Source organism: Ixodes scapularis, unplaced genomic scaffold, assembly GCF_016920785.2.
Source record: "Ixodes scapularis isolate PalLabHiFi unplaced genomic scaffold, ASM1692078v2 PGA_scaffold5__190_contigs__length_132052651, whole genome shotgun sequence".
Classification (NCBI taxonomy): domain Eukaryota; kingdom Metazoa; phylum Arthropoda; class Arachnida; order Ixodida; family Ixodidae; genus Ixodes; species Ixodes scapularis.
The window spans coordinates 11640101-11663089 of record NW_024609880.1 but is presented as its reverse complement, the minus strand read 5'-3'; the positions used below and the strand labels follow the sequence as shown (position 1 = coordinate 11663089).

At 42.0% G+C, this 22989-nt stretch overlaps 1 protein-coding gene across 1 annotated transcript in view; it reads left to right on the top strand.

The window, feature by feature from the left end:
* Positions 1-22989, top strand: part of LOC8050608 — a 212791-nt gene that overhangs the window by 59116 nt on the left and 130686 nt on the right. The window contains exons 3-5 of the mRNA XM_040215189.3: positions 13771-13969; positions 21253-21368; positions 22074-22106. Coding sequence (XP_040071123.1) covers positions 13771-13969; positions 21253-21368; positions 22074-22106 — 348 coding nt within the window. The remainder of the gene's footprint in view (positions 1-13770; positions 13970-21252; positions 21369-22073; positions 22107-22989) is intronic.

Here is a 22989-nt window from a genome sequence, read left to right as displayed (position 1 = left end):
ATTGGTTCAGCGGTGACAGAACCCATAGAAACACCTGACGAACAGCATGATAGTGCGCTTTTTTACGCTGTTTGATTAATCTCATCAGCTCGTAGCGTCAACTGTATACCTTTGAACTTAAGGTGAAACTAGGTATAATTCAAACGTGTAAATATCGTATAAGTGAAAGAAATACATAATTTGTATAGATTTGCAGCTCGATTCTGGTGCTTCGGTCATAAAAATTGTTTAGACTGTAAACAACATTGGATGTGGACTTTTTGACTTTTAGAAATTTTTCTCACCCAAATAGTATTCAGGGTAGTTTATAACGTTGGAATTATTAATAATAAGTTTCGTTTAGCTCCAAGTGAAAACTCCAAGTGAACTTTGAATCGCTTAAATAAAGTAATTTATTTATATATCTAAAATACAGTGATTTGGTTCATCTACTGAAAATAAAATTAAATAAATTGCTGATATAAAAATATTTCGCGCCATTTTAGCAAAGCAGACGTCCCTCATGCATAACGAATATTGAAGCAGTTTATAAATCATACGCATACAATCAGCGCAATTGTCACTAAAACTGTAAAACGCATTTACATATTGTACATTAAAACTGTACTTGTACAATTGAGCAGTGTCCATTAAGATGTTTTTAATTAACAGATCATACGAGTTAGACGTGTCGAATTATTTACTATGCGGTGTGACATTATTTAAGAATTTATAAGCACTGCAGAGCTATCTGCATACTAAAGCACGCCACCTTGTATGAGATAGGTTAGAAGATTTGAGTCCTTACGCAGCCAAACACACCTGTAAATATATATGTAATCGTAGCTTTATAATTGTAAGTATGCAACGCGTTGCGAAGCGGTGTTTATTACTTTTTTTTATTTTTCATTTGTTTGCTTGGTGCGGAAACAGAATGTGTCGCCTTTTTAGGCTTCTATGGTTTGTATCTAATATAAGCGCAATTAAAGTAATATGTGAGTTGTAAATTCTTGAGGCGCAATCGCCTCAAGAATTTACATTTACATATTTACAACTTGCATTAGATTTACGTCTATACATTTGCACGTGTGTGAAAAAAGTTTATGATATTATATATTTTAAGTTACGGTTATGTTAAAGAAGTGGAAGGTAACTAGGTATCCGAAGGAAATGATTTGCATAAGTTATAAATTCCAACCCCCTGGCCGAGGCAGAAACAAACACGCTATTTACTTTATTCTCATGAAGTCATTCTAGCAACAGTGGCAGGGCGTCTATTTTCCAATAAAGAACTGAAAGAGAAAGTTTATTCGCCGAAGGGTGCTCAGTAGAGGCTTCACTGGGAAATTGAACCAGTAAAACATCGTATTCGACAGCGCGGGCGACTTTTTTATGTCCCATTGCCACATACGCGCAATCATTGGCTTTAGGTCGTCTAGACATTAATCCGATTGGCTTTCGCGTAATCTGCGGGGAAAGTGGAGCGATGTTTTTTCATCATAAAATGTCGAATATAATGTATAGGTAATCTAGGTTTTTATAACACTCTAGCAATATATTCACTATTCAAGACGTGCAGCCACCATATTGTCTGTCTTCGCTTACTGCGAAACAATCAGTGTTACACCGATAACTCACAACGCGTCGGTAACGCTACACTATATACAGCGTGATTTTTTTTAATGCTTTACAGATTTGATTTTATAAAGCCGTGAAAGCCACACAAATGAGGTTTTCGCTGGTGAGTTATGAAACCAGGGGACATAATGCAGGCTTATAATCTTCCCGATGAAATGAATAATTAACTAAACACTTTAATTATATTTTAATTGGTAAAAACAAGCATTAAGTTCAAATTAGAAACTTGCAGTGCGTCATCGGAAGCCACTAAACGAGTAAAGTTTCGGAAGACTAAACGCGTTGAAAGTGCAGTAGTTGGCTAAAGTTACCCCTCTTGCAACAGGCTCAAGGCTGATAGCGCGGAAACGCAAATGACCATACCAGGAAAAACCGCGATTGCGCTTAATCTCATCACTAGCCTAGTGCAACTTGCACGAGTGGAAGTTTAGCGCACCACCGCGTTACCAACACGCTTCAAGCGTCTCTAAAGTTTACTTACTTGTTTAGGGGATTTCGATGAAACTCAGCAAATTTGTAAATGAAACCATATGTCTATAATAAGTTACAGCTCAAGAAGGTAGGGCGAGAGAAAGGGTGGCCAAGGAGGAGGAACCAGACGGAACGCTGGAGGGAGGAGGAAGTTTCCCCATCTCCTCTCCCGCGTTCCGTCTGCGTCCTCCTCCCCGGTCTATCCTTTCCCTCGCCCTACCTTCCTGAGTTTCTAACGAACTATAACTTCACTAACCAATATTTAATTAGCAAATATAGCTAAGTAGTTGATGATCGTGACAATTAGCCCCTGTACTGTGTTCCCCTGGCCGTATGACTCATCTGCAAAGGTATCATTTGTATGACCTTCACGACTCTTTTCAATCTAATCTCTTAGGCCTAAAAAACACCCTGTATGTACCTTTCTGCGAGCACAGCGGAGTTATAACACGTGCTTTGATTAATAGAAACAAATCATTGTTCATTAGATATATCAATTGATATGTAATGTTGTGCTCAAAATATTCAATTCCCTTAAGTTTGATATTTTAATAGTCACTAATCTTATGCAAGTCGCATAATAACATACGTTTCCTGAACATCTTGCAAAGTTACATATTTTTATAGGACACAAATACTTTTGAATATGACGCGTTTTCGTTTCCACGTATATGATGTCCTAGCAACACTGAACAGTGGGGACTACATCCAGCGCGCTGAGATCCCCCGATGCAACGTGGTTACCTGTAAACCCAATTCAATCAAATACAAGCCGCTCTGCGTGGAACTTAAGTTCTTACTAATGGGCTTGCATTCCACAGCTTTGCTTCGAAGTGCGCACACGCAAAACAGAAATAGTGTGCAAGGTCATTGCATTTGTTTTAAACAACTCCTCGCTGGAAACCCGAGCTGAGTTTGATCCCTCTCCAGGGAGCGTCGCCTGCAGAGCGCAGCTAGTTGGCTTTAGTTCGATTACATGAAATATTAATTATTTTGAAGACAACAAGCACATAAATTGTTTGTTACGTTTAGCGGTGCACGGCCAATATAGTGCGTTATGCTCAGGGAGTTTCGGACGGGCGAAAGCGCAGTCGTTTTTCGAGAGTGGAAGAATGACACTTGTTTGCGGAATTCCGCTTTGGATGCGTCATTGAGATTCGCACACAGAAACACATCGGGAGCGCGGTCGCGTTTACCGTGCAGGCGGACCGAGGAATCACACGCGAATTGCAAGCTCGCTCAAGTTTCGCCATTTGAATTGACCGGTAACTCTATCATATCACTTGACTCTGTTAATCAGGCATACTTATACCCAACGTTTTCTTGATACTCAAGAGCCGGAAATGATCCAAAAACGAACCGACCGCACGCTGTGTACCACGCCTGGTCGTGCTGTGTACCCAACACCTGACATCACTGCACCGCTTGATATTCAATATGGTCGACGTGGTGAGCTGCGAAACATTTCTTGGTTAGGTTCCAGATAATTATGAAATAAAAATCATGCTTGTTTTCTGTAATATTGGTTTTGGTTAGCTGTATTTGGCAATTTTTTTTTCTCGTTTTCCACAAAAATTTATTTTGCTGAATATATCAGTTTTGCAGCGGGACCTTCCTCGGACAAGTGTACTTGACAAAAGGATTGTCTATCTACCATTCCGCTGCAAGGTCAAAATTATCACCTTGCGCTTATCTCAGAGAACAATAGAATAATCCGCAACACTGCATCTGAGCCGCATAGGTGGTTGTGAAGGATTAAATAACAAGAACTTCGCGATTTCTCGTTATTTTAATCGAATAAACACCTACAGAAACGGAGGCATCTTCAACACACCATAAACTTGAACAAGGCCATGCACCTGCTGTGTCCCCACGCACGCATGCACGCACTCAAATCATGAAGGTAAGTTTCTCAGGTATAGATTGACTGAAATCTGGGGCTTAGCAGCAGATTTAATTTAGTGTTGTTGCGCAAACTGCAGCTAACTTCGTGATTTATTTTCACGCACATTGCAGGCACATAATCAACGTGCCCACCTACATGTGCGCATAGATCTACAGCGAATCATTCCTTCCTTGATACTCGCAAGGCAAACAGACATATTTGCATATCGCGCATTGGCTTTCTTTGTGTGGCTGCGCACTTGTGCAGCTCGAACGGATTTATGCTAATGCCCTCTTTTACAACGATAGACACGTACGTATTAAAATTGGTCTTGCCTCTAGATTTCTTAAAGAATTAATTTTGCGCAAATGTAAAAATACGAAAGGTTCACGGTACGCCCGCTCGTATAAAACCCAAATCCCGCAGAGTTCAGTTGTGTAACAATTGAATACAAGCACTTCCTTAACGAACCCTACGTTTTGTTTTCTATTTTTTAAGGTTGCATATTTTAAAGTTTTCGACTTGCTTTCAGCGAGGCACAGCCGTAAGCGCAACGCTTTAAACGAATGTTTTGTTTTTCTTTCGCAAACGTTGGAATAAAAACAAAACATTTCGCAGTGTTACACTACCTTCCCTGATTATATTCGATATCACTGCACGTTGCGTGCAATGGGCTGACGAAAATATTTCACTCGCTTAAATACCGGTCGACCTTCAGCGCCGCCGAACGGCAGACTAAGGTGGTAAAAAATGGTGGAACGGAAGGTTATTACGAAAATGCCGATGGACCTCAAATTGGTGGATACGGTACAGGCCTTAGTTACTACGCCTGAAATGAAATCACAAATACATAGAAAACCATAATGAAGAGACATTGCCAACGCGAAGAAAGCAAAACCCATGCGGGGGTCAGAGGCAGAAATTTACAAGCTGTCCCCTTTTTGGGGACAGCTCGTCAAGCTCATCAAGAAAAATTGCGTCTACAAAAATACAAACGAGTCGGGCGGTCTAAAGGGACACCCTCCGACAATCTCGGACATCGCTCCCATTTTTGGAGAAACGCACTACCCTCTTATTCAACTCTATAATCGTAGCCACTTCCGCGGTTACGCAGGTATACATTTATGCCGCAGGATGGCCACGGTATTACTAGCATTCCGCTACAAGTCGATCGTCACTTTAACGTTGGCATACGTCATTGTCAAACATCCGCTCGTATTCACACTCCTATATTTTAAGAACGTTATCTTAGTGGAACCACATTCCAGCGTCTTTAGTAAACAAACCACTAACTAAATTTAAAACAAAAATAATTATCCTAGTGATTTGATAACGCCCGGCCAGATATAACTCTTTCTTACAAAATTTCATTTTTCGTTTCTACTTTTACTGTCTGTGTACTCTCTCAATGGTGATACACTCCTCTTTTGTAATGCCCGGAGGTTCTAAGGAAACCGGAATAAACTAATATTTCGCTGGCAATAATATACTGGCAATAATTATGCCCGGTCACTCCACAATAGCCGCACAGTGCCTACCGTGTATCTTCTACCATACCTACAGAGGCACTAACATGGTTCACAAAGAGGCTGGACAGCCTTTTGTGAACCATGTTAGTGCCTCCATATTTGTGCACAGCAGGGCACAACCAGTTCACTTCCTATTGACAAAGGGACGTTGCCAATGACGACGTGTCGATAACGTCAAGGCCTCAAATTATGTAGTGCGTTGAGAAACTTGTCACGACAGACGTGTGCTGAGAACCCCAGTGCGGGTTTCATTTTGTGTCCCAAATTTATTTCTGCCTCTTCAGTCCCCGCCCTTTTACCACACATGGCAATGGTTGTATCATATGTGCACCACTAGAAAATAGACGCCCTGCCTTTGTTCATGAAAACGATTGCCAATATTTGGTTCAGAACGGTAGAACTTATGCATTTTCATATGACGTTGGCCATGCTCTTCAAGTCTTAAATAAAAACGTCTTCCAACAACTCGAATAATTTATTGTGCCGAGAGAATTCGCGGAGTTTAAGGTTTTTTTATTTTTATTTTTAGTCAGAATGCGAGCTAGCCCAGTGCCATAAGGAAATCTGACGATATAGTTCTTAGAAAATAAAGAATAAAAGCCACCAAAAGTTTTTTTTTTTTTTTTAGGAAATTGCCTTCAGGAATTTTGCCGACAGCTCAAGTTGGGCTCGTGGGCGAGGGTGAGGGGTTTGAAGTTGCGGGTTACTTAAAAGAGCACGTTTAAGCAATTGGGCAGTAACGACCTTTAGGGTGTCGGTGCCCTTAGGGGCACTGACACCCCAAAGGTCGTATTTGTTTTTGTTGTCAAAAACGATGCAAGCTGCAGTCATAGACACGCAAAAATACCAGAAAGCAAAAAAAGAAAAAAAGTTTCCCACCAACGCGCGCCTCTTTTTATTTTTGGCGTTTTTCTCTCTCGGTCCTCACCTCCTCGCTTCTTTTTTATTTGTGACGTAATTAATTATAAAATTTGGAATCTTTGTAAGCGACATTTCTATGTTAAATAACGGCATTCGTAACACATGTTTCTTTTTTGACGCAATAGCGAACGCACTACGGCCTTTCATTTTGAAACACCGAAAATCAGAGTCCGGTGAGTTGTTGCGTCCTAACTTTTTATCCTCCCTCGAAAAACATGGCGGCGCTCGACGCTTGTAGCACTGAGGATTATCGGTGAGTGGAAGATCGGACGATGTTCTCTTTTTAATGTGCCCGACGACCTCTCGCACTTCAAAAAGGGAATCGTCAAACGGTCAAAACAACTGGGTTTGGTGTCTTTGTACCGTATTTTCGGCTTTGAATCTGCCGGGGCAGTCTTTCACGCAGAACCGGCGCGACGTGACCCCTCACGTCGCTCACGAAAGTCCACTGCGCGTACTCTTTGACCTTACACAGTTACAAAGAGTTTGAGGTCACTAAAAGAGCCTAATAACTTAAAACTCGAACAAAGAATTTGAGGTCCCTAAAAGAGCCTAATAACTTAAAACTCGAACAAAGAATTTGAGGTCACTAAAGGAGCCTAATAACTTAAAACTCGAACAAAATATTTGAGGTCACTAAAAGAGCCTAATAACTCAAAACTCGAAAATGAAGCCTCGTCTGCTCACAGCGATAGGCGGCACGCACGGAGCGGTTGATCGCGGGAAGTTGGCGAACACGACACGGAGGTATGAGAGAAACTCGAGCTGCAGGACGACTCAATCTTTGACGTCACTGCGCTTGCGCGGATGGCGCAGGGACTTCAAATTCGGCTTTTGAAAATTGTTTTTTTCTTTACTTCAAAAATATTTAGTTCCAGAGTTTCGAATTTCGAGGGAAATGTCCAGGCATCGTTTTCAATCGTTTTGGTTAATAAAATAAATAAGATTCACCTGTCAGTGCCCCTTTTAACCCAGACAACACGCCTATTCAGGCTATTGTCTGGCATAATGTAAGATAAATGTAGTATTTTCATGTTTTTAAAAAAAATTGAAATACACGGAATAAATATTGAAGCAGTGAGAGAGTGCAGGCGAGCTGGTAATTAATCGACATCTCGTAAACCCTGAGATGGGGAACGATAAAAAAACGGACGAACACAACAAAATCTCAAATAGACTAATCTTGAATCTTAACTTAATAAAAGTAAAGGTGACATATCATCATATGGCCAAATTGCTAAAAATTTGATATTGTGCAGGCTCCCGCGCGTTGATATTTCACGTGCTTAGCATAAAAACTTAATCGGTAAAGTGTATAAGGTGAAAGTAGTTTAAAAAAATATGTAACAATAGATAAGCGTGTTAAAAAAACGTTTTATTATTTAATCGTGTACTGAAATATTCATTAAACACAAATTACTCACCAACTGAAACTGGCAATAGATAACAGATACAAACCTACGTTCATAACAAGGGAACTGTGTATTATTTCTAAATGCTAGAATATTGTAAAACATAATATGAAAAGTAAGTGAATTTAATTAAACAAGTCAAAAAGCGAATGTGCAGTTACTGCTGCATCCCATGTGCTACTGTCAAAAGTGTATTTATTTGTGCCCGGCAAATCAGTAGTTGACTGCATCACGCTATACAGAAACCTCTTTTTTTTAGATATTATATTTTGAAGAAATTCTTCCGGTGTGAAACATTTTAAATAATTATCAATCAGTTCGGAATTAATAAAAGAACGTGAGTACCTCTATGAGTGTTGCAATATATTTCATCCAGTGTGACTCCCCTCTTTTTTCTGAAAGGTAGCGTACTACCCCACATCCGCGCTTGGCACCTTGAACATCACCGTTTATATCCTACGAAGGACCGGAGTACTCAAAAAAAGATGCAACAAAAAATGTAGCAAAATAAAAATTGTCTACAAAAATACAAACGCAAGTATATATTTGATTCAAATTAAAAATTACTCTTGCTGGAAAAAATAATTCATTGCATTACTTAATAAAAGAAAAGTTATTGGTGACTACATGAAAAAGTACACTTTACTTATCCGATTGCCTCCGATTTTCAAAACGACAGATTTTGCTGCCTTTCGAAAACAGGTATTTCGTATGTTTTATTATTGAATTGGGGTAACGGATGTATAAACGACTTGGTTTCTTAATCCACCGATTTTGATAAGCCATACTTCTGTTGAAGACTTTGTTTAGATGATTTCTTTGGTAGAAAACAACAAAGGGCACCATCAAAATGGAAGGCAAAATAGTAACGGATTGACGTAATTTTAGGACTAACAAAATTAATCAGATTACTACAAAGTGTCAGTAACGCGAAACTAACATCCCCTGCCGTTGACGAATTCCTGAACAGAAGCACGGAGTCGTTCCATTGTACTGTCGCGGTAGCGTCCCGTGCCTTCGTCGCTCGCGGGACGAGCTTCTGACATAACACAGACCCATAGGCGCAAGAAACAAGGCAATGAAAAATCGTCTCCCTTATCCGCACACTGAGCTGCTCTAAGAGATAGATCCCACGAGTGCGACGAGAAGCCGACACTCAGTGACCGTTCGTTGCACCCGCCCGATACAAAATGGCCAAGCGGCTTGCCCGATGATGCATGGCGATGCATCCACATCGTCATGCATGTCATGCATCGACGTCGACGATGCATCCGCATCGTCATCGTCACTGATGACGTCACTAGTCATGATGACGTCATCGTCACCGGGGTCACGTGACCCCGGTGACGTCACGTGACCCCGGCGACGTCACGTGACCCCGGCGACGTCACGTGACCCCGGTGACGTCACGTGACCCCGGTGACGTCACGTGACCCCCGTGAGGTCACGTGACCCTCGTGAGGCGACGGCGACGCCGCTCGGAGTGAGGAGTAGGGATGATGAGGTGAGGAGTAGGGAGGAAGAATATATCTTCCCCTCGTCCTCCTCAAGAGCTGCGCTCTAATTCGGCGTTACAGGGGAGTTGTGAACGGCTTTCTTTTTTCTTTTTTTTGCAGTGTTAGTTTGCAGGTTCAGCAAAATTGGATGTCCACCCACATGGACACTGGGACTTTACACTTTAAGTCAGGAAAATAAATACATATTTTATTCAACATCTTATGATTTGTTTTAGATGCTAGGCTTCGGGCGGAAGAATAACAAAACTGGAGTGATACCGGCAAAAAAAATCAGACTAATATCTTGGTATGAAAATCAAAGAAACAGTGCCAGTCAGTTTCATTGCAGAAGATATCACAGGACGGGCAACGGTGCCGGGTTTTCTCTGAGCAGCCAGGGTTCCTGCACCGTGCAGCATTCTTGACGTCGTCTTTCTCTGGCATGTGAAGTGCCCGCGCCGTCCGGACTGGCAAGCTTGACAGCGGCTTGAATCTTTTGAGCGTAACTTGTGACACCGCACACACTGTCTAAAATGGCATCATCCTGACTTGTTGTAAGTCTTAAAAAATTTTACACAATCAATCAAACGAATTGTTTTCACTTCGCGAGTGTTTGACATTGATGGTGAGAAAAACATGATCATAGCGAAATTCATGTCACAAGTTTTGGGTCCCAGCGTCTACCCACGGGGACACACAGTTTGACAAGCGGCTACCGCAACCCATGCGAATGCTGTTATTAATATTAAGCATTATTAACCATCCGTGAACTTCGAAGAGCACTAGAAGTATACATTAACGCAGTCTCCGTTTGTGTAAAACATGTATGCTGATTAGATACCCCGACGTCGCCCGTAGAAGGTGAGAGTGCTGCAGGTCGCCAATTGGAACAGCGAGCAGCCAGTTGTTTTCAGCGCTGTTCGCTCAACACTCCTCCAGATGGCAGCCAAGACTATGTTCATGACGGTGGAGAGGCGTTCTTTCCTGTGTGCGGCGCCGTTGTTTTTCAACAATTTAAAACCTAATGTCCACACTGGTGGACGGAGGGTCTCGGGAGGTTAAGAGTATATGGCTGCCCCCCCATTTTGTGGGCGTTTTACATACAAATGAAGAAGGGGAAGACATATGAAAAGCGTCACTTTAACGCCCCCAAAAAATCAGAGCTTCAATATACAAAAGAAATTTATAATTACCACAGAATAAATAATAATACGATCCATTGATTTTCAGTTACGTATAGTTGTACGTAGTTGCGTACAAAAGTATCTGAAAATGACTTTGAAAAAACGTCGTTCAATATAGGCAAGAATCTTCACTACGCATGAGATGATCATCCGAATCCGCGAGCGATATGTATATTTTTTAGGTTGTATGATCTTCCAAAACTATGACATGTTACAAGCGAGAATCGATGGGAGCTTACAGGGAAGAAAGACGTGCTTCTTTATATCAATTCTATAAGCGGACAGTTTCTTGGTACGCGCATCAGAGCGCGGAAATGTTTGTGCGATTTGCTACACAAAATAGTCGCCTTTGCTTGTTGAGCAGCCTTTTTAGGGCGGTAGTAAACCACGATGCACGTTGTTTGTCGGAGATTGTACAAAGTGGTAGAAATCTCTAAATCAAGGATGCGACTTCGTTTCTAAATATGTTCCAGTTATGTTCAACTGTGCAATGAAAACGGTGCGGCATATAACTTTTAACGATTGAGTCAAGTTCTTTATTTATTGTAGTATAATTTCCTACTTTGAAACATATCATTGTCTTGGGCTTAGTAATTTGACGTGCAACCCGCCTTGTTACAAGGAAGTGCACAAAGCAACGATCGCTTAAGCAAGAATAGTATGCCATTGAGTGAACAAGGTCAGGTGCCGTCGTAAGAACTAAGTCCAGTACATTTTCCTATGTAGGACCAGTTCTGGTGAGTTCAGTCACCAGAACTGGTCCTACATTTTAGCTGAGCAAAGTTAGCGTAAATACAGGTTCACGGAAGCTAATCTCTCTACGGACGTTGCACTGAGAGTGGGGTCGTTTGCAGGCCGATTTATTTTAGGAAAATTTAATTCGCCCAGAAGAAATTTCAGAGCAAATGGAAACCTCAATAGTAATGAGGAATTGATCACAAAAAGCCTACCTTTCTCTCGGTGGTCGGTAACATGCACAAAAGGGTATATTTTGGTGACCGAACTGAACATTAACACAAACAAGTTCCAAGAGAGAACTGAAAACAACCACATTTGTTAAAAGGTCGCTGACTATAGCAATATTACACCGCCTCCAGATTTTACGTCATTTCTTTTCGCAGTCCAAAACTTCATCGCCTCCAATTTTTGCAGAAAGCCAAGTTTCCCTCAGGACTACAACGTTCGCCCAGAAGTCGATAAGAATAGTCGATAAAGCATCGCGTTATTGACGATACTCCTCATATTAATAAATAGAATGGACGAGGTCACAACAAACAACATTACAGTGTGCGTTCGTAGCTAAGATAAAGTCGAATTGACACAAGAAAGCAGGGAACCATACAAGACTTCAGCTTTTGTTGAGTTGCCTGATTCCAGTTCGCATAAGCAGTCTGTAAACAACGAGTGAATGTAGCATTTTTAAAATATATAATTTGTTATAACCAATGGCAAACCCCTGGCTGCTTTCTTTTTCAAAATGAAACAGTTGTTTTTACCAAGGTTCTGGTCGCCATATAAACGTCTTTTTAGAATATTATTTAATGCCAGAATGCTGTTCCGAAACTTTATTAGCAAGAACCTCACAATAACTGGCCTATATTTCCCAGGAACAAGTCTGAGTAGTCTGTGCTCGCGGGAAATAAGGTCATCGCTACTTCGTAGACTTAGGTTTTGCGCGGCATTGAGGGTACTACAAATGTTTTCTACAGACAGTGCCCACGTTTCAGAGGCGCTGTAAACATTACCATAACAAATTACCTTTTTTTTTTTTTGCTTCAAAGATTTTTGAAGTTGATGCTTTTTTTACGACACTATAACTTGTGGGCTATGACTCGTACCCGATTGCCCTCAGAAGATCGGACATTTTTTTCTACTACGGAAAGTTTATGCGTGCGACCTGTTTCTCAAGCGAAGATTGGGAATGCTTCACTTCGTTAAGGGATGTCTCAACCTATTCATGCTCCTCTTTCACCTTAGCATGTAACTACCTTAGTAGGGAAATCGTGTCCTTGTACTGCTCTCCAAAGGACTCTTAGGAGGGCCGGAATTCGATTTTATGTCGCTAGACATAAGCAGTAGCTTCATTACATGAAGAAACTCACAGACCGAAGGAAACGTGTTGGCACAGAAGTAACAGCGCGCAATCATCCCTTGATTTTTTGGAATAACGAGAAGGAGATGAACTCCCCTACACCAGAAAATGGAAAGGAGTTTGATACGGCGGCGTCGTCGCTGTACTTCCGTGCACACAAGAAGTACCCAGAAACCGCCAGCTGCTATAAAGTGCTTTGGTGATGCGTCAGTCGATGCCGATGAATGCGATGTCGCGAGCACTGGAGCGCTATTTTCAAAGAAAGCTGGTGGCGCCGGACATTGATGCAGGTTCATTGTTTGCAAGGCCTGGCAACTGTTGGTCTCGGCCTGCGCTTGCTTCGTCAGGTGTAGTTGCAGAGTCAAGGCGGCGCTGCATAGGTTGCCAAACCAGCCTAAATTTGCACCAAAAAACGCAAAAGATTTTCATGTGTCTGCGTCGTCGCTGTACTTTATTTTCAGAAATAAATACTTGATGATGCACCAAAAACACTTGAAAATAAATTGTTAATTTATTAGCAATAAACACGAAGGCGTGGATTTAAATAAAAAACATTTATCCGAAACTTGAGCCCGAGCGCAGCGATCGCCAGTATAATCGTTACGGCCGTGGGGCCGCCGCCTCTTAAGCCAGACGAACTGTTTCGTTTAGAGAATAAAGAAAGTTGTCAATCTATTTTGGCACTTATTTGAATCATCCGGGGAAAACGATAAACAGTGAAGGCGTCTCTTACTTATACAGTATGATTGACAGACCCGGTGTGCTGCTCCGAACGTCTCGATGTTGATGTCACGATGGGTTATGGGAAATTTGTATATACTATGCTAATTTATTCGCTCGCTTGGTGCATTTGCAAGAAAAAAGTAGACTATAAATCAGTCTAGCTCTCAAGGAGGACATTTCGTGTCCTTTTATTTCGAATAAACAATCTTTACAAAAATATATAAAACAAACAAAATCAGTTGCTTAACAAAGTAAGGTACATTGCTGAGCTAGCTGGTTCATCTTAGTTAAACGTAAAAAAAATATCTAAAAGAAAAAGACAGGGACACAAAGTAAAGAGGACAAGTGCAAGTAGCCCTTGTCCTGTTTACTGCGTGTCGTTTCTCTCCCCGCTGTTTTATATGTTTGACTGATTTATGAATAAGCCTTTGTTTTCGCAGATTACTTCAAGACCGACCCTGTGCGCACGTACTGTCACGTGTTGGGGCTGAAGGGATCAATCACGGCTTTAGAGGCAAACAAAGAGTGCAACGAAATTTCGATGAACCTCTTGAGCATCAAGACCACTCCGCAGCATCGCATCTGTACGCTCATGAAGGTCTTCAAGTTGGACGAAACCAAACTCTGGATTGCGGACATGTGAGTCACTCTCGCCTTTGCGCGTCATCTACGCGTTTCATTGGCAATTCCGCAAGGGTACGAGCCAAAAAAGCTTCGCTCAATGAGCGAAAAAATAAACAGTCACAACGAAAACACCTTTGACTTTGGAGCTTTTTTGTACCCTAAGATTTATGTACGAATTATGCATGCAGGAAAGTATATTCTTTATAAAATATTTTAGGCGTTTCGTTCCGCCGAATTAACATATGTCTCGGGGCTTCTGGATTATAAAGAGGGCACGTGTAAATTTTGTATTCTTACATTTTGCGTAGACAAGGTTACCCTTTTGTGTATCCTTAGTTTTTATATCGGCATAGTTGTGTTAATTTAGTGTGGAGTAATTTAAAGAGAGCTAGACGCTTTACAATATTACGAAAAGCTAACTTCACATCAATACTTAAATGCAAGGCGTCGCACAGTCGCTGAATTTACCCGCAACACAAGCACTACCGCAGGCGCAAGAATGCGCTCCGATATGAAACCGAAACCTCAAAACGCGTCCAAATTGCGCGTGTTATTTTTTTAACGCCACGTAATGCTGCCTCTGTTTCATATTTTTTTAGAATTGATTTAGTATCTTATATGATGCTTAGCAAGTTTATCATTAAAAAAATGTGTTTATTTTCACTAAATAAAAATTATTTAGTATCTATAAGTTAATTATTTAGCTAATTAGTAGGTCTTTTGTCATTCTTGACGTTCATCTTGGCTGGCAGTTTGTTCAAGAAATAGTTTTTTTTTTCTGAACAACCCAACTTTGAGAGACTTTTGATAATCTTCGTTAAATATCCGGTGCATCCGAGGGGAGTATCATGTTTATTTACAATTTGTTTCTTATATACCCGTAACATAGAGGTCTGTACATATATCCACCTCCTCCACACCCTCCCCTCTACCCAATGCTCTTGAACTACGGGTATGGCAGCCTTTTCGTGGCCTGCTGGGACCACTTTTGGAGAGTGCCTCGCTCGCACACCTGGACAGCTGCCTCCAGCTTATCAGTGACCGCGAAAAAGACTCCTCGCAAGTAAATGCAAAGGTGCCAGCGAGCTGGACAAGAATGACGAAAACAAACCCTGCAGAAGAAGAATTGGAGATTGTGTTTGTTGAAGATTGGTGTTTGTCCTTTGCCCCTCTCGTTCCCCTTCTCCAGGGATTATTTTTGTCGTTCGTCTTCGCAAGGTTTCTCTTTTTTTTTTCTTTTTTATATTACTCAACAGGCGATAATTACTGGAGACCCGGTCAAATCATACTCGTGTGCGTCCAAATGCATGATCGGTCGTACGACGTGTGAGGCCGTGACAATCCTGCACCTGATCGAGCTCGGCCGTTTCTTTGGCGCGTTGTACGTTTCTTTGGCGCGTTGTACGACCAGTGAGACGTTTGGTTGTGCATGGGTGTGGCCTTACCTGGCCCCGGTGGTCGTCACCTGTTTGATGCGACGAAAATGAAAATTCTGCGAGGACGCCATTTTGTGGCCATTAATAGGCTGGAAGCAGTTGTCCGGGCGTGGGTGTGAGGCACTCCCAAAACGTAGTTCCAGCAGGGCACGGAGAGGTCCCACACAGGTGGTGCAAGGGCATTAAGCAAGAGGGGGGAAAGGAGTCTGTTAAGAAGGTCAACATATGCACAGACCCGTAAGCGACCCGCATCTGCTGCAAAAACAAATGTACATCATCATGGTACGCCGTTTGTATTCACCGTGCCTTTTTTTAAGCTTGACAGCTTTGTTTAAAAAGAAAATGTGTGAAAGCTACACCAATATTATTTGTGCAGGTGAGTTATATGGTCAGATGGACTTAGTACAGGGGCCAATCGTAACGATCAGTTGGCTAATTAAACGTGTTAATGAACGATTTAATTAGTGGAAATAAACGTAAATCAGACATAAACCTAAACAAATGTAAATCTAGGAGGGTGTCTCGTGGAAACACGTCCCCATCATCATACTGAATTTGTAGCACTCCTCTGCAATTTGGGTCTTCTTATAAACATCTTAGTGTGCAGTATCCTGCACAGAGGCCCCCTAGGAGAGCCTGGCCGAGACGGTGGCTGGAGGGGGCGCTGCGCACGCGCCGGGAGATTCCATTATGCCCCTGGGGAAGGACTCACTAGGGGATCAGCTAAAGCGCAACGCGCCCTTATCAGTTCCAGTTTCCGTTTCGTGGCGGCGTGCAGTTCGTTACGGTCACGTCACAGTTCCACCTGCAATTGACTAACTCTGAACTTGTTTTTTTTTTATACCGAACGAATACGTTTTTTAACGCATTTTCTCATTACATTTGTTTGTTTAGCAGTGCCTGTTCTGACATTTTACAGCCGAAAAAACTGACTGAAAAAACAAACGGTGATAACTATGCTTGCTTCGAGTCTTCGTGACTATATCACTGGGCGTGACGCCGATGAAACGCGCGCTTCCGCTAAACGGAAACCAAAAAGTGCGTTCAGGCCCGGTGGAGCCCCGATTGAGTATTCACCCCACGAAGCAGAATGGAATCGCATGAAGCGCGCGCAGCGCCACCGCCCTCGACCGTCTCGGCCACGCGCTTTAAGTGGGTCTTTCATATTGCGGGAGACTGTACATATTACTGCTAACATGTCCTGAAAAGCTCATACTAATCACATCAACGCCAATGCTAATTCTAGAATTGGATGTTTTTAAAAAGACTTCTCTTCAAGCGCCTATGTCCATAGAACTAATTTATACAACGCAATAGTTCGCTCAAAGCTCGAGTATACACAACAATCGGGGACTCCGGCCAAGCAACGCTCATGAATAACATCGAAACCATGGAAAATCGTGCCAGTACGTTTTATATTTCCTAAGTATCATCGCACAGCTATACTCCGTTAACCCTTAAGCTGAGACAGCAGCCAACGCCACAAGCGCGAGAGCACGAGGTCGCTGCTTTGAAAAGTTCTTCCACAAAGCGAGCACTCACGCTAGAAATGCACGTCTCAAAGCTGAAAGTGTCGGTTGGCTCGCGCTTGTAGCTTTGGCTGCAGTCTCAGGTTTAGGGTGAAGGCAGCATAGTGTCTCATTCATGAAAATACCTACGCCGAAAAATATTACGTTTATGTGTATTTTACTAAACTTATCATTAGAACGAATCACTGAAAGAATCACTTTTTCTCAACCAATCTTTTTTAATGTACGCGTATCTCACCGCAAACCCTCAGCGTACGGGGACTCCTTTATTCCTTTAACGTCCTCTCATTGGAACCCCCTTCCCGAGTCTTCAGTGAATATGCCATCAAATGATTTATTTGAAATCGCAATGATTAATCACTTTTGTTAAAACACTTTAGGCTGGACTATTTTTGTACTTTCCAGCAGTAGGGCCCTGGTGGCCTGTTCTTTTTTACGTTTGATGTCGTTGTTGTTGCTTTTACACATACGCCTCTGTAATGCCCTCTGGGGCCTAGGGTTATTGAAATAAATAAAAATAAACAAATTGATAAATATCGTTCTAATTACAAACTTTCTGACCGTATTCGAAAACAACTAAATCAGTCCATATTAAAAAAATAAAAAAAAAAAACTTGGAGCATGTGGGAAGCCACGGTGAAGCGCTAAAAACCACTCGTGAAGCAGGGGTAAGGCTGCCGGTGTGATGACGCGTCCGCGGCGTTCCTTCGTTTCCTTTCATCCGCGTTCTCTTACCCGAGCCTTGTCCCTGTTGCACGAGTGGGAACTTTAGCGCATTACTGCGCTTCCCTCGCGCTCAAGGTTTTTATAAAAGTTACTGATTTACTTGTTTTCTACGACGCTCCGCAAGTTTCTCATTAGAGCCATGTCTCCATTTTCACAAAAAAAAAAAAGACAAGTTTTAATTACTCATTCCACATATCGTGACGATTAGCCCATTACAGCGCGTTCCCCCGGGCCGCATAACTATCCTTCAAATACCGTATCAATGTGGCTTTCGCGACTTTTTAAATCAAATCTGTTAAGCGTAAAAAGAAACGACCCCGTATATATGTTCGCCGCGAACAACGACGACATTACCAGGAAACTCGTCGTAAATAAAGCTTTTACGCGCGGTAAGACAGACTTTGAAGAACTAATCGAGGAGGTACAAACCTCAACCAGTGACGAGACGTAAAGGAGGAGCGTTTTGCTAAGGGTACTGAATATAAGAAAGCGACAAAGGGACGGACAACAACGACAAACGACAACTTTCAAGTTTCGAGTTTTGTACTTGGTACTTCCACGAACTGACTCGACTAAAAAGAAGATAAATAACTATTTTACCCTCCTAATGTTGGTGACATACTAATAAAGTGGTACAAAACAGACCCGGGCGTCTAGCTAATAATGGACGGCAGTTTATCACTGGGGATTGAAGGAACCAGTGGTTGGCGCGCTCTTTCCCGTTAATGCTCAAGCATCGAAAGAAAGATGCGCACTTGGGGCGTGCTTGCGAGTTTTTAATCATGCGTGAGTTATATACGTCAGAATCATTTTGCCTCAGCATAACGTTCTGCTTGAAGATGAGGAAGCGCAGCCAGCGTTATTGGTGTCCTGAAGTAACGTTTGAGAAGTAAATGGAATTGGCAACCCTGGCAACAACGGGGACATCAGAGGGTTTTATGGGGCTTTGCCCCACTGAGGTATATTCCCTTTAAGTTTGTCTGCAGCCGACGCTAAAGATCAGATGGACTCAATTAAGCAGTGCCAAAAGCGTATGATCATGGTGATCGTTGTCTTTGTGGGTATATCACCGGCTAAACAAATCACGCGCGAAATATATGGCGGCTCATTCACTGCGCGGAACTGGTCTAGTCGGTGATAGCGAAAACACAAAGGAGATGAGCGCCATACAACGAGGTAGAGGGACTTAGAGCGATCAGCTGGCGGATGAAGGTGACCCCCAATGGGCCGCCGCCATGTTGCACATTTCTGACCACTAGGCACGTGACCTTATAGTTTTACGTCTATCCCGCGCACAAATAATTGCCAATTCATCTTTACAAACAGTACCGACGAAATAACTTATGTTTTGTTCGTTTTAAGTCCAAAACGTGCCTTTGCGACAAAAACCCGGGCAGCTTCGCAATGCCTCCGCTAGATACCGTCAGCCGCGGTGCTGTATATGGGTTTTTATGGGAGGTGGACATTGATCTCTGGGGCTAAGAGTATTGAAAAATAGTTTATCTTGTTTTTTTACGCCGATCGGCGTTACAAATGCCGGCTCAGTTTTGCGTAGAAGCCTCAGGATTTGTTACGGTCACGTGTCTAGTGGTCAAAGTTGTACAATATAGCGGCAGCCAAGTGGGGGTCACTGTTGCCTGGTGAGCGGGATACCAGTTTATCGCTCTAAGCCCCTCTATCTCGTTGGCGGCATATAGCCAAGCACATTTGGCGTTGTTTCATTGGCTCGATTGGATCGTTGCGTTGTCTGCGCTGATACTTAAAGTGAAAGAAAGCATCGAAGAATCCTATTTGGACATGCTGATTCCATTCTGCGGCCCGCGCAGGGTAGTAGGGTTTCCTATAAAACAAAAAAAACTACAAAACTTTTTTCTTTTTTTTTTGGGGGGGGGGGGGGTAGGTGTGTTAAGAAAAGCCGTTATAGTTACAGTCATCCGGTTGGTGCGGACGAACTACGCTACTAGGGGTAGATATTATAGGGAGATGATTGTAGCGATAACTGTTAACGAAGATTCCTTAATTAACTTTATGATTCGTGGGAGTAAACGCGTGCATTCATATACAAACATGCTGAGCGTAATTGAAGACCACGTTCGCTATACATTTTAGAAGACTTTGGAGCGGTGTGGGAGTCGTGACGATGAACCATAGTTACCACATGCGCAACAATGGCGAGCCTGGCCGTGCGAAAAGCCGGATCGTAACACCGCGGCGTGTTTACTATCTACGTTTTCTCGTCGTCATCCTCGTGCTTCGTTGCACAAGCGCTAAAGTTAGCGCAACACAGCGTCCCGCGCACTCCGAATCTTAATAAGATTGACTGATTTAGTTGTTTTCGATGACGCTCAGCAAGTTTCTAATTAGAACCCGAAGTTTATTTTTACCGATTAAATAATTAATGATCAAATTTTAGGTAAGTATACGACTTACAGTAACGATTAGCCCTCGTTGTTATATCCCCCTGGCAGTACTACGCAGATGCTCCAGCCGCATTACAGTAGCATTCGCGGCTTCAATAAACAATCTAGAAAGCTTTATAAGGCAGCCTTTATAATAACAATTAATTTGAAAAAAAACTGCGGTTCGTAGTAGAAAGAGATACATTGCAAAGCCTGAAAGAAGAGAAAGCATAGTGCGACCTCCTATGGAAACGCCAGGAGCTCACTGTCTCGTTATTACTTTTTTTTTTTAAATTTTTATAAGAACATCGTGATTTATCTGCTTTGGCTAGAAAGAATCGCTTCGGGATGACTGCCATTGCAACAATGGTTAAATCTGTCCCTCTGGTTTATTGCTGGATGTCAATGTGGATTAAAAGGATAAAACCTGCTACGAATGTTCAGGGTGGCAACAAACATTTCGTTAAGGATTTTGGTACTTGTTATGGAGTCGCCGACGCGCCGACGCTAGCTAGCTCCAACCAAAATCCAAAGTGACCGAGAACAACCGTTCGCGCGGAGCCCGCGATCTAAACATCCGTTCCCCCGCTTCGCGCGTAACCTGAGCGCCCCGTACCAGAGGCGCCTTTATTTTATTTTGTTTTATATTTAATAAACGATACGTCAGTCTTCAGCCTGACTCCGGCACGAAAGGTTGTCTGTGTGTGCCCTTCACCAAAGAACGTAAAACGAAACAGTAATCGGGGCTCAGAAGCCTAATGAACACCGTAAACATCGTCACCCTACAAAACGCGTGCTGTCAGTTTGGAGTCTCTCATATGCTTGTTTGTTAATTAATGTGGTATACCAATTGGCTTCGCTCTGAAGAGTTCCTATCCTATACTGTAACAAACGTAAAGACCTATACTGTAACAAACGTCAAGACCTAGCACAGTTGATCTAAAGTTTGTGCGAGACCAATACGAAACTTCAGATAATTAATTTTCAAAAGTACCGATTGACTACGCTTTAAGGCTTAATAATATATATTGGCATGAGTGTGGACACGTATAGGAGAGCGTAATTATAATAGACACAGGCCTTGACCATACGCACCTTTCGTGTGATGATTTCGTCAGATAAAAACAAAGTGTTGCCAACATTGTTCTCTCCTTTCACGATGTTCCTTGCCGAAATGGCGTCAGCTATCTAACGGCTGTTTCTTATAGGACTGACACACTTCCGAACTCAACACTAAGTCGCTGCAACCTCGAAGTGCTGGATGAAACTGTGTCCAACGTCGATCGCCGCTGCAAAAACTGTTCCATTGCTGTGTTGTGCGACGGTATGTAACCACCCAGGCAGCACACATTATTGTTCCGAAATTCAGTTTTAGTGTGGAGATTTAGGTCCTTAAAATACCCTATGAAGACAAGGTAGAGCCAAACTTTACCTTGTTTGTCCAAAGTCAGGGGTATATTTACCCTAATTTGTAAATAAGTGCCACAGTTAGACTTCACTGCCTGGTAGTTTCGACTTTCAGTTGGAATCATTGTGCCTAAATCGCCAGACAAGTGCCAGAGTTTGCTTCACTTCTGGTCATTTGGTTTTCGTCTAGTAACTTTGAACCTAAATTGGAAAACAAGTGCCCAATTTTGGCTTCACTGCTTGTTCTTTGTCTAATTATACGTGCCATCTTTGGTTTGTAGCGAGACAGAGGAAATGCATAGAAACGCCGAAGTACTCTGGCACATACAGAAGCACTAGTCCCAATCCGTATCAGGCCAAAGTTGCCACTAGGACTGTCAACTTTGTGACAATGTAGGCCTTTTTCTTGTGTGTTACCTGAGCAATGAGTCAAAAACCATTCCCATATCCTTGAGAAGGACTAAGCAGGTTGTTCTTTCTGTTGATTGTTTAATTATGCACACTGGATATAAAAGCTGTAAACGGATTGGTTTAGGCCCTCGCCTGTTTTCTATTTGTATGTCACTTGATTTGACCTGGGTCGCACTTCTCAGTAATATGCTTTTTTGTTTGTTTCTGACAGCCGGGTTTTATCATTCGAACGGAGCAAACTGTGGTAAGTCAATTTTCTTTTTTTCACCGAAGGTTACAAGCACGCAAGAAACCTTAATGTGGTTCAAACTCCCTATATAGAATAAGTTGTTTCTGTGTTGGACGTAGCCACTCCATTAGCGGCTGACGGAAACGTATATCTAGCACCTAAAATGTTCTATCCGGTAAAGTACTTATTGAATTCCTAGATACTACATTGCCTTGCCAGTACTGAACCTACGGCTCCTGTGTTCCTCGCGTAAATGAAACATTTAAGCAACACGAGCAGGGCGCCAAGAACGAATGTTCAATTGGGCAAGGCAAAAACACAAAACACTGCTTGTTAAGTCCATATTGTTAATATAAATGAAACATCAACAAAATAGTTTAAACGAAAAATTAGAAGTAATTTTAGACAAAAAAAAAACGGTTATAAAGTCTGGAAGTTATTTAATTTGAGCTGTAGAGTTTTTCATTCCTGGACTGCTTTTCTTGAATCCGAATGGTTAAAGTCGTGCTTACTGCAAGTACTACATTGTGCGAATGACCCGCTAATTTGATTACTGAGTGGTTATTGGGAAACTCCAAGCGAAGAAATTACAAGACTTTGTTTAAATCTGCGTATTCATCAGTCAACCGTAATACAAATTCTTATAAAAATCACACTAACTTTGGTTGATAAACATATAAAGTGACGCTTTTCTTAATATTTGCAGGTGAATTAATTTATTTTGTGTGGAATCTAGACAAACGTCCGCGTAATCAAGTGCAGACCTAATAGTTGTCTTAAGTGGTCGAATTATTATCTAAACTTTAGTAATTAATTGTGTATTTATAATGTATATATTTATTCTTGGGTATATATATATATATATATATAATACCCGAGCCGAGGCGTTTGTATATAA